Source organism: Carassius auratus, linkage group LG28B (genome assembly GCF_003368295.1).
Source record: "Carassius auratus strain Wakin linkage group LG28B, ASM336829v1, whole genome shotgun sequence".
NCBI classification, from domain to species: Eukaryota; Metazoa; Chordata; class Actinopteri; order Cypriniformes; family Cyprinidae; genus Carassius; species Carassius auratus.
Window position 1 is genome coordinate 3097137 of NC_039293.1, and position 13367 is coordinate 3110503.

Here is a 13367-nt window from a genome sequence, read left to right on the forward strand (position 1 = left end):
AAACTAGAAATAATTTTGAGAATGGGAAGTCATTAAAGACAGGAAAGTATTTTTCATTAACTTTCATTAATTTTCATTTATAAGCTGACGCGCGGGTGACGTACTGACGTCTATCACGCCGGTCACGTGACCACGAGCAGCCGCCCAGCTGGAGGAGATCACGTGACCCCGTTTGTTGTCCTCGAACCGCACGGCCACTGCGCTGCGATGTCATCATCATCGTTTTCTACTTCTTCCTAATTATCATCGCCTTTATGAGCGATATTTTCCCAACGGAACTCATCCGCGGCGGGGCCGAGCTGATCGCGAACGTTTATTCAATGTTTTCCGGCTGAAAGAGCCGCTGGTGGAGCCCTGTGCGGGACAGAAAGACGAGAGAAAGGTGAGCTGCGCGTCGTCTGGTGTGTTTGTCTCTCGGATTTGGGTTAATAAACAAGTTCTTGATTCAATCGCAAGACCATTGCTACGTTCAAGCGGAAAGCATACATTACTGAGATATTACATATTACAACATATTAATAATCACAGACCGCTGACTCATTTAAATACAAAGAAGCCGTTTATTTAGGGTCGAAACAGGTGAATTTAGACACTTTAGATGTGTTATTTTGTGATCATTATATGAGTAAAGCTCATAATTCATAATAGTTACTTATATTAACACACTACTACTATTTTAAGCTAAATATTGTGATAAGAGATGACACATTCAACATTGCTGGTGGTTAAATTGGCCTTTAGTCACGATTAATCGATTCCAAATAAAAGTTTGTTTACATACTATATGCAAATATTTAACAAAATATATTTGAATGTAAACACTTCTATATAATTTATATTATAAATATAAATATTTTACATACAGTATAAATGTAACATATTTTTCCTTAATATATGCATGCATGTGTGTTTTTATATACACATAATAAATATACCCAGCACCCACACATATAGTATGTAAACATAAACTTTTATTTCGAATCGATTAATCGTGACTAATCGTTTTGCAGAAATGACATTATAGTCATACTCATTTAGATAAATAGCTTAAAGGGATTTGTCACCCAAAAAAAGGAAAACCTGTCATCATTTCTCACCCTCCACTTGTGCCTTGCTCCTGTTGAACACAAAAGAAGGTAGTTTGAAGAATGTTGGTAACCAAAAAGTTGACGGTAGCCATTGACTTCCATAGTATTTTTTTTTCATACTTTGGAAGTCAATGGCTACCGTCAATTTCCTCAAAATACCTTCTTTTGTGTTCAACAGAAGAAAAAAACTCATACAGTTTTATAGCAGCTTGAGGGTTAGTAAACAATGGCTGATGTTTAAACTGTCCCTTTAACTGGGTTACTTTCAGTAGTCTGATCACATTGTGCAGTCAGAAGTGAAATAAATGTTTGCACTTCTTGTTTCTCATGGGAAGCATGAGTCGTCTAGCTGCTCTCGGTCGTCTCGGGACAGAGTTGCGAAAAGCTGTTGTTTACAAACTCCGAGTCGATGTGAAATTCCTGGAGTAGCTCTGATAAGTTTCTCTCGTTTTTCTTCATCCAGGTCGTGAAGCTCTGTGAATCTGAAAATGGCCGTGTGGCAGCAGTTCAGACTGCTTCTGTGGAAGAACTATATCCAGCAAGTGAGTATTTTATAGTATCTTATATTTGCAATGCATGTGCTGGTATTTGTCTTGCTTTATGTTTGATTTAGGGATAGATGGTTGTTGATGGTGTACATCTCAGTTTTGTTGTGATTCTACACAAACACCAAAGGTTTTAGGGCACTGATGATCATTAGCGGTCAACACTTTAGGGTCAGTTTTTTTGGGTGACTTAAAAAAAAACTATTTAAAAATATGCTGTTCTTTTAAACTTTATATTCTTCAAAAATTTTTTACCAGTTTTCACAAAAAAAAAATTAAGCAGCACAACTGTTTTTAACATTGAGAAGAAATGTTTCTTGAGCAGCAAATAATCATCAATGATTTCTGATCATGTGACACTGAGGACTGGAGTAATGATGCTGAAAATACAGTTTTGATCACAATAATAAATGTCATTTTAGAGTATATTATAAAATATAAAACAGCTGTTTTAAAATGTACAATTTAATATAAATCAACTAAATGCAGCCTTCTTTCAGAATCACACACACACACACACACACACACAAACATCTTAAACACTCCAAACTTATGATCAGTGGTATTTTATTTATTTAATATAAAAAAAACAATATCTTCCCTGTCATATTTGTCTTGTTTCCCATATACTAATATCTAAATCCTTAAATCAAGAAACATTTAATTTTTTTTTTTTTTTTTTATTTAATGAAAGTCTTTATTTGGATTATTATTATTATTTTTCAGAAAACAAGGCATCTTATCTCACGCCGTTGTGCGTCTCAAACAAACGTATCTTGTTTTAAAATCTTGCAGTGGAGAACATTTGACTTATTGTGTTCATTTAAGCTTAATGTGCTCTTTTGGATTTATCCCTTACATTTTCTTTACTTGGTCTCAAAAAGGTCTTAAATATATCTTCATAAAACCTGCAAAAATATAGCGTTAACCCTGGGTTATGAAGCCCACAAATAATGCCGCCAAAGGAGGAGCGTGTGGAAGAATAAAAATGCAGTTCAGAAAGTTTAAATATGTCATTTAGATTCTGCCAACCACATTATACACTTCCTTCAAACTAGCCTCATTAAACATTCATGTATTGTGCTGTCAGAAACTACCACAATATGTTACAAGATCTGCTACAAGACAAACACAGCATGTTTAGTTCATCAAATCAATGTTAATGAACCTTTTAAGTGTGCAGAGAAGAATGTGTAATGTGAAATCTCAACTAGCTCAGATGAATCATTCAGGGCAAAGAATGAACGATGTGAAAAATGGAACAAGAAAATCCAAAATTATGATCAAAAATGACTTTTTAATGTGTGAAAAGCCTATTAGCGTGCATTTGGTGTGAAAAAAGTCAGAGTAAAATCTATAAAGATGAAATGGTTTAGTTAAAGAAGCCTGACGTTTTAGTTCAAATGTTATTAATAGACAGAATCAAATCTCTTTAACCCTCTTAAAGAAATGTTTTAACTAGTTTGTGGCAGATAAAAGTGCACAAGTTAAACAAGGGCGCGGAGTTGAATTTAATCATTACCTCATTCCCCTTACTTGCTATAATCATTGACCTGGGCTGCACTGAATGACTTCTGTGTTCCTTCCCGTATTTAGATTAGATTTGAGACTCTCTTTCATAGACGCAAGACAACAGAAGCTCTGTTTAACACAGTGTTTTTGGCTCTGGTTATGTCAGATCTTTGTAGCGTGTGATAGTGTGCAGCTGAAGTCTATCTCAAGTCAACTTAATAAACAGTCAGTGGCGCTGGATCAGAGTGCTGTGTGGAGTGTCCCGGCTCTCTCCTGATAAAGGGCTGTTTGCACACTACTGGGCTCCAGCTGCTGCTAGGAAAGGGTTCATGCCTCATTATGGCACACAGCGCTTCCTTTCTGACCCAGATCAGAGGTGGAAAGTTCTCCATCGATCCAGATCAAGCCCCAGGTGCTGTGTGGGATCCTGCTCGGCTCATTGACTGACACTAGATCTGCAGCATGAATCTGACTGATTCACCTGCTAACACAAGCTTAAAAACCGAGAGCATTTTACTGTCATGACGCTAACTCTGAAAGTAAATTTTTTTATTTTTCTTAATTGTAATTTTTTTTCTATGTTAATTATATTTGACTTTGGATTTTTTTTTTTTTTTTTTGTCTTGTCATTTTTGTTTTAATTCTTCCAAAAATTAAAAAAAGGAAAAATATACAGCAAATATCTGCAATAAATGTTTAAATTGATTAACACAAAAGGAAGCTGGTATACCACTCCCATTTTATATATATATATATATATATATATATATATATGTATATAGGCTATACATATATCATTTGCACAACACAATAATATTCTTATTAATTTGCTAATTATACTTTATTTTATTTGCTTATATTTTACGTTATAATTATTGAAGTATATTCATAGAAATACAGCTAACATTACAGAGCTGTGTCCTTGTATCATGACTCTAAAATCATCAATTGAACCACAAACAATTTATTTCAATGGTAATTAAATTTTACTTTTTATTATTTTATTTATTTATTTAATTATTAATTCATAAAAATGCAGCAAACAAGTCATTGAAAAATCTAAAATTCTTATATTTTATTTTATTTTATTTTGCAGATGCTTTTATCCAAAGCAGCTTACACTGCATTCAAAGCACTTAGTTACATTTTTATCAGTTCCTGCTTTCTCTTGGTTTATTTAATTTGATTTGATTTGTCTTTTATTACTTTAACCATTTAACAATCCATCGCCCGATGTAAGTAACCATTGTCCAGTCTTAACATCTACTGTACATGCATCTCTATTTGTCTAACTAGCCATCCATCCATGCATCAGTCTGTTTGACGGTTGTCCTCTTTCTCTCGCTCTGCAGAAGCGTCAGATCCTGGTCACTCTGGTGGAGATCGCTCTCCCGCTGCTCTTCTCAGCCATCCTGATTGTCCTGCGACAGAAGGTGTCGTTCATCAACCACCCCAATGCCACACACTACGACAGCTTCGGTCTGAGCGGCCTGCCGTTCCCCCTGTGCTTCCAGGAGCTGCAGCTGGCCTACGTGCCTGCAAACGCCAGCGTGGTGCGGCAGATCACGGAGGACGTGCAGCAGAGCCTGCGCGGCTGCATCAGCACCGGTGAGAGCTGAGGTTTTTTAACCATCTCCAAACACGACAGAGCTGTGCCTTAAATCACTGGCTGATCTCGTTATCACATGGAAATAGGGAATAGCAAATAATTATTGTATTTTATTTTATTTTATTTTATATTATTTAATTTTTTGGTTTAATAATATTGTTTAGATTGACAAATAGAAAAATGCATACAGCAGATATAATGTGTGCATTAAATTGAAAACATGGAAAATCTGCTATTAGCAGAAATAGAGAATTTACTTCTTTTTTTTATAGTCAAAAATGGCAAAAAAATTGTAGTGTACATAAAATATTTATTTTTTCACTTTATTTAATGGTATTTATTATTATTATTATTATTATAATTATATTATCTATATTATCTAATCTATAATATCTATTATATATATATTATATTATCTACTATTATAAAAGTTGGAAATATTCTTTTCTTCTATTTATACTGTCCTAAAATGGCAAAACAAATGAAGTGTGAATAACATGCATAAAATAAAAATAAATAAATAAATAAAATAAATATTTTATTTGCATTTTATTGATATTGTCCAAAAAATTATATATATATCTATATTATACGCGCACACACACAATATTCTACAAATATTTAAATGTTAAGATATTGCTTCTATTGCTTTTAAATATAATATTTGTCCAGAAATCATAAATGTCTGGAAAACTTTAAATCTAATTAAACTTTGAAAGAATAAAAATAATAATAATTAGCAAGAAAGAAAATTTCTAGAAATTTCACCTCATGAGTGAAATATCTCTTAAACCTTTTTATTGCCTGTCTTGTTGGAAATGATGCATCAGCAGATAAGTCATGAAAGTTGATTGGTCCAAAAGTGTGTGAACCCTGGCATTAGCGTAACTGCTGTGTTGTCTCTACAGTATGTGTGAGTTTGCAGTTGAATGAAAGCATATATTGAGGGTTTGTGAATAAATAACATCTTGACCTCGCCAGAAACTTTCATGGCCGCTTTTCTTGACATAAATAGCGTCTGCTTGCTTGACCCTTGAATTGTCCTGGTGCTTCTGTTTATGAGCTGTCGTAAAGGCCTGCAGGGAATATGCAGGAAGTGAGTCACGTAATGAACCAATCTCGGGGCTGTGTCCTGATCATGGGACTCATGCCAGAGCCGGTTTGCATCTTCCAGTCGCTTTGAGCAAAGACATCTATAATCTGAAGCCTCAGCTTTGACTGTTAAATGAACAGTGTAATGTTGTTAAAGTGCTGTGTGATATTCACAAATGACTCCCTGCCTGAAAGTCCTGCTTTAAAAGAGTCTGCAGCAGGGCTGATGCAATGAATGTCAGCCATTTCGACACTTTAAACCCAGATTTGTGGGATAGCTGAGATGAGGAGGTTTCAGGCAAACGCATTATTTATCTGAAATGACTGAGCTTTAAGAAGCAGTTCATGTCTAGCTGGATGTGATGAAAGCCATGGCTTGAGGATAAACGAGTTTAATGCAGGTTGTGATTCGGTAAAGTCTCATTTGACCGAGTCGAGTGATCCTTATGGACCGTTTCATTCAAAATAACCAGATCATTTGTTCATGAGCAACATTAATCATGTGTGATTGTTCAACAACAACATAATAGAAAGACGTTTTGTCTATTTATTGTATTTATAATGTTTTGCAGCTCAGACTGCAATATATGTCTAGTATGTCAACACTGAAAGAAAGCAGAACTTTTTTTTGCTTTTAGATTTAAAGTTTTCGTTTAATTTCATGTTTTAGTAATGTTTTAAATGGGTTTTTATTTATATATTTTCTGTTTACATATTTAATTTAAAATATTTTTGTTTTAGTGATTGTTGTCATTTTTATTTGTTTTTTTTATATTATTATTAGGTGATAGTTATGTGATATTGATGATTTTAGAGGATTTTAGTGATGTTATTCCTTATTTTCCTTATTTTTATTATTTCATCTAATATTTACATTTTATTTTAGCTTTATTTTAATTAAAATGATTTTTAATAGTTTTAGTTTTACCTAACAATAGCAACACTGTCACTAACAGAACAGATTGATATTTTTGATAGTTAAAAATAACAACACTCACTGAATGCAATGATGTGGACGTTTCAAATTTCAGTATTTTATTCAGAATACAACATAGATGACATATCAAATGTTTAAACTGAGAAAATGTATAATTTTAAGGTAAAAATAAGTTGATTTTAAATTCCACGGCATCAACACATCTCAAAAAAGTTGGGACAAGGCCATGTTTACCACTGTGTGGCATCCCCTCTTCTTTTTATAACAGTCTGCAAACGTCTGGGGACTGAGGAGACGAGCTGCTCAAGTTTAGGAATAGGAATGTTGTCCCATTCTTGTCTAATACAGGCTTCTAGTTGCTCAACTGTCTTGGGTCTTCTTTGTCGCATCTTCCTCTTTATGATGCGCCAAATGTTTTCTATGGGTGAAAGATCTGGACTGCAGGCTGGCCACTTCAGTACCCGGATCCTTCTACGCAGCCATGATGTTGTAATTGATGCTGTATGTGGTCTGGCATTGTCATGTTGGAAAATGCAAGGTCTTCCCTGAAAGAGACGACGTCTGGAGGGTGCATATGTTGTTCTTGAACTTGGATATACCTTTCAGCGTTGCATGAGTACCACACACACTCATGTAACCCCTCACCATCAGAGATGCAGGCTTCTGAACTGAGCGCTGATAACAACTTGGGTTGTCCTTGTCCTCTTCAGTCCGGATGACATGGCGTCCCAGTTTTCCAAAAAGAACTTCACATTTTGATTCAGTCTGACCACAGAACAGTTTTCCACTTTGCCTCAGTCCATTTTAAATGAACCTTGACCCAGAGAAAACGCCTGCGCTTCTGGATCATGTTTAGATATGACTTCTTTTTTGACCTATAGAGTTTTAGCCAGCAGCGGTGAATGGCACAGTGGATTGTGTTCACTGACAATGTTTTCTGGAAGTATTCCTGAGCCCATGTTGTGATTTCCATTACAGTATCATTCCTGTATGTGATGCAGTGCCGTCTAAGGTCACGAAGATCACTGGCATCCAGTTTGGTTTTCCGCCTTTGACCCTTACGCACAGAGATTGTTCCAGACTCTCTGAATCTTTGGATGATATCATGAACTGTAGATGATGATAACTTCAAACTTTTTGCAATTTTTCTGTGAGAAACTCCTTTCTGATATTGTCCACTATTTTTCGCCGCAGCATTGGGGGAATTGGTGATCCTCTGCCCATCTTGACTTCTGAGAGACACATTTTACTTTTCCGGCCTCTTATCGCTACCTGTCCCAACTTTTTTGTAATGTGTAGCTCTCATGAAATCCAAAATGAGCCAATATTTGGCAAAACATTACAAAATGTCTCACTTTCAACATTTGGTATGTTATCTATATTCTATTGTGAATAAAATTTTGGAGATTTGTAAATCATGACATTCCTTTTATACTCTCAATTTGTACAGTGTCCCAACTTTTTTGGAATTGGGATTGTATTTTGGTAGTTAACAATAACAACACTATCACTAACAGAACAGATTGATATATTTTGGTTGTTTTTCGGTGGTCAACAGTAACAACATTTCCATTATCTTTTCTTTTTTTTTCTTTTTTTTCTTTTTTTTTGGTAGCTTTTGGTAATTTGTTGTAATATTTAAAAACTATAATGGTTCAGAACTAGACCCGGCTCCCTATTTTTACCGAAGACAAAATAATCAATTTAAGCAGGATTTCACAAGTGCCTTAAATACTTATTTATTGTTATTAATTCTCTTTTCTTGTTTTGGTCAAGCATTGCTTTAAAGATGCTCACTTGTTGGGGTCAAAAGGATGCTTTTGTGTGTGTGTGTGTGTGTGTGTGTGTGTTTAATTGGATTTAGTTGGTAAATCCCAGTCATAACCTGGCTGAATTCCCAGTTTTGCCTAGTGCCTCATTAGCTTTTCCTTTTAACATTATATTCTTTTGAAAAAAAAAAAACACAACCCACCAGCGATGGTGATCATTAACATATGTTTCCAGTAGGCTGACAAATCCTAAAATCAATTATTTTAAAGGTCAAACAGTGAGACGGTGTCCACACATCTGCTTTAAAGGTCACATGGTTTCATATGATTGGTAAAATGGTTACATATTACATCTATTTATACATTTTTATGCATTTACATTTAGCAGTCGCTTTGATAAAGCAACTTCGTGCATTCAGGTTATACATTTGTGTGTATGTGTGTTCCCTGGGAATAGAACCTAGAAACACATCTGTTGTTATCAGTTTAACCCTCAAAGCTTCTGCACATTTAATTGAGCTCAATTAACAATATGAACAATTTGTGTTTGTTGGAGAAATGTGTTCTTTGTTACCATGATGCTGAAAAGTTGTTGCTAAGGCAGTCTGGGTCATAAAATTATGGTACTACAATTTAAAATATTTTTTCCATAAGGGAAATTTACTTTTTGGACTTTGTTTACATGATAATTAAAAATGTATAAAATAATAATAATGCGCAATGAATTTTTTTTTATAGTTACACAAAAATATTAACAATTAGCATTTGTCTGATTAATTAGTTTTTGTGGTCATGATGCAAAAATGATAAATGATGATAATAATAATAATTACTATTTTTATTCTATTTTAAAATGGAAATTATTTGCATAAAGAAAATTAATGTGAATTTTCAATGAATTGCTCACACAAAAATATTAACATTTAAAGTTAGTAGAGGGATGATTGTTTTGCTGTTATAATGCTCAAGTGTTATTGAAGTATTCTTCATATCAGGAGGGAAAATTCTACAGCTATTAGAGATGTGTCTTGATCTTGTTTTGCAGTGCGTGGCTTTGAAACTGAGGAGCAGTTTGAGGAGTTTGTGAAAACGGACCCAGAGTCAGGCAAGATCTTGGCAGCCATTGTGTTTGAGCACCAGTTCACACACGACGACGAGCCGCTTCCTCTTCAGGTGAGATGTTACAGACCGGACGGACCTGTGTGTTAATGCATTAGCATTCCCAGACACCCTCTTCCTGTTTGAGACCAGCCCGATCAACTGCATGCTGGACACTTCAAATCATTATGTAGATGTGTTCTGTGAAGAAATGTTTTTACTCCAGTATCAAGTGAAAAAATACAGTATTATATAAAAATATAGAATTATTATTATTATTATTATTGTTATTATTATTATTATTATTTAAATAGTTATTTTACTTATAATTTAAATATATGAATTGTTTTGTTATTATTATTATTATTATTATTATATTAAAAACAATGTTATTTTTATTGTAATATTTAAAAATTATTATTAAAATACAATAATTAAATGTATTCCATTTATAATAATTCATTATAATTTAAATATATGGCTTTATTATTATTATTAAGTTAAATTATATTTTGCATAAAGAAAAGGAAGCTTATTGCATTCTAACAAAACAATATTTGTATCAATTTGCACGATATTAAACCCCTCAAATTATTATTAATGCAATAAATCCCATGTTGTTTACTAATAATAGTAATAATGTAATAAAAGCCACCTTATTATTATTATTTGTTTATTAAAAATGCCATAAATTACATTAGATTTGCTTGTTAATTTTTTACATTGTTATATATGTATAGTATAAATGTATGTGCGTGTGTGTGTGTGTATAAACAACTGAAATGAAAAATGAGAACTGGGGAAAAATAACAATTAAATGCCATTAGATTTACTAATGTGAAATCCATTTTCTTTTGATTCTGGTGTAAAATATAGAGCATTCTTGTCAGTTTTAGTGCGAGTCGCCCATTTATGTGTGGCTCATGATGATAGCCATTACTTAAAGCCAGTGTCCCTGAAGGAAATGTTCTTTTCTGAGCATTTGAAGACAAAATAAGCTGTTTTCCACAGAAGTCAGGAGTGCAGTCGCCTCTAGCTGGAGGAATCAGGCCATTAGTGCTCTAGCAACAAATACCCTCAAGACCACATTGCTTTCATGCCTCCAGCGCCTGCCGCCTGCACCACCGAATCTTCAGGCCGGAGAGTTTCAGCCGTTTTGAGATGCATTGGCTGAGGTTTTCTCATGTGCCTAATGGAGAGCTGCGGTGCGCTCTGAGCACACGAGTGGATCATCATCTCCTTCACTGACGCTGTAATCAGTTTAGCACAGCTCCGGAGCAGGTGCTGGATCAGCGTCCAGGAAGAGAGCACATTTCTGTGTAAATTATTCATCTAATGTATGTTTTTAAACCGTTTACTTCAGAAAGGTTTTATGAATGATTTACACAGAAATTAGTTTTCCTCATGTCATGAAAGAGGCCCAAAATGACCGTTTGTTCACATGATGAAACATTGGAGAGATATATTTTACAGTGGACAAAAAAACAGTTTTGTTACGTGCGCAATTTAATTATAATCATAATCATCATTTGTTATTATTTATTAACAATATATTAATTTTAATAAGTAACAAAATAATAACTATTTTTCTTATCATTAATTGTTATTATTATAATTATTATTATTATTAATATTTTCTTTATTTTACAGTCAAATATTACAACAGAAATACTTATTTTATTGTCTTGTTCGGTTTTAATTATTAATATTAAACACTTAATTTCTTTGTTTTATATTATTATTATTATTCATATTTTCTTTATTTTACAGTCAAATATTACAACAGAAATATTTTTTTTGTCTTGTTTTAATTATTAATATTAAACACTTAATTTCTTTGTTTTATAATAGTGTTTTTTTGCATAGTATTTTTAATTTATTCATAATAGTAGTATTTAATGATGATGATGATAATTATAATTATTATTGAATATAAATTTTTGTATTTTACTGTGAAATATTGCAACATAATTTCATATTTTGCTATTATTATTATTATTATTATTGTTAAACACTTGATTTTACAATTGAAAATGCTTGTGTAATATTTTTTATTTAGTAACGATAGTTACTATTGTTATTGCTGTTATTATGAAATAGTGATATATTGAAATAAAGTCACAGTTTTGGACCATATTATGCAGCCCTACAAGCAACCACAGGGTTTAAAAAAAGTTTTTATTTATTTATTTTCCGTAATGTGAAATAAAATATCACAGGTGTATATTGCACAATATTCAGTATTATGGTATGGTAAGTGTAAGGTTGTAGGTTCAAACCCCACAAGAGCTATTCAGTCTTTATTGTGGCTTTTTTTAAGACACTCATGTCACTTTGGGGTTTGACCCTGCATTAGGTGAAACGTTGAGTTGTGGAGTAACTGTTGATCTGGTGTGTGGCAGGTCAGCTATAATCTGCGCTTCACGTACAGCCCCAGGAACGCTCCGACGCGCGAGAAGTCTGAGCTCAACCCCAACAATGATCTGGACTGGCACACGCTCCGTCTGTTCCCGCTGATCCAGCTGCCCGGGCCCAGAGAACAACTTGAGAAGCACGGGGGCACGCCAGGTCAGTCCACACTGATGCATTGTGGGAAATGTTGCTGTAAAGTACCAATAAACCCAACATAAGAAAATTACAGGCCGTGAATTTAAAAACTCGGTGGAAAAGGTGCTCACCTTCAGGCCGTCCGAGATGTAGAGGAGTTTGTTTCTTCACCAGAACAGATTTGAGGAATGTAGCATTACATCAGTTGCTCAGCAGTGGATCCTCTGCAGTGAATGGGTGCCGTCAGAATGAGAGTCCAAACATCTGATAAAAACATCACAATAATCCACAAGTAATCCACACCAATCCAGTCCGTCAGTTAATGTCTGGTGAAGCGAGAAGCTGCATGTTTGTACAAAATCCATGATTTGAACACGTTTTTTTTTTTTACCGTTTTGTCTGTCCATAATCCATTATAATGCTGTGTCCAGTGAAAATGTTTATCTTCTGTTGTCTCTCACGTCTAAACCCACCTACATATTTGTTTAGAAATGTTATGGACTGTTTTTGCCTGTAAATTGTTTTTGATTTCTGCATATTTCTCTCCTGAATCAGACCAGATGACTCGTATTTCAGCCATTAACGGCAGTTTAAAGTTAAAAACATCTTAATGATCGATTTGTTTCTTACAAACACACACACACAGTTTTTCCCAATCCCAAGACATTAATTAATTGACTGGAGTGGTGTGGGTCACTTGTGGATTATTGTGATGTTTTTATCAGCTGTTTGGACTCTCATTCTGACGGCACCCATTCACTGCAGTGCATTCACTGGGGAACAACTGTTGTAATGCTACATTTCTCCAAGAGTAAGTCTGTAAATTCGCTTGTGCTTAATGTTGAATTTTTTATGCATTAAAATATAGATGATGTTAAAGCTAACAGCTGCAAAACTACAATTATAGTCTAATACAATAGTATCAGTTCATTAAAAAACTCAACTCAAATCAACCAATCAGAGTGCATATTGGACCGATCGATTTCTTCCTTCAACAGACTTGATACACCAGCTGCCAGTTACTGTCAACAGATGAGACAAACCGGCTTGTTTCCCGTGACGGTGCTAGCTATTGATTAGGAAGTGATTAGCATTAGTTAGCGCTCTCTTCGTCTGATGCCTCCAGTGCTGCCAGCGTGTCTGTTATTAATCACGAGCGCTGCGTTAGCT

General features: G+C 34.2%; 1 protein-coding gene across 1 annotated transcript in view; it reads left to right on the forward strand.

Annotated features, from left to right (window-relative positions):
* Positions 1-150: 150 nt before the first annotated feature.
* LOC113067741 (ATP-binding cassette sub-family A member 3-like) overlaps positions 151-13367 on the forward strand; it is a 41859-nt gene continuing 28642 nt past the window's right edge. The window contains exons 1-5 of the mRNA XM_026240191.1: positions 151-382; positions 1552-1630; positions 4498-4753; positions 9598-9725; positions 12053-12218. Coding sequence (XP_026095976.1) covers positions 1577-1630; positions 4498-4753; positions 9598-9725; positions 12053-12218 — 604 coding nt within the window. The 5' untranslated portion in view covers positions 151-382; positions 1552-1576. The remainder of the gene's footprint in view (positions 383-1551; positions 1631-4497; positions 4754-9597; positions 9726-12052; positions 12219-13367) is intronic.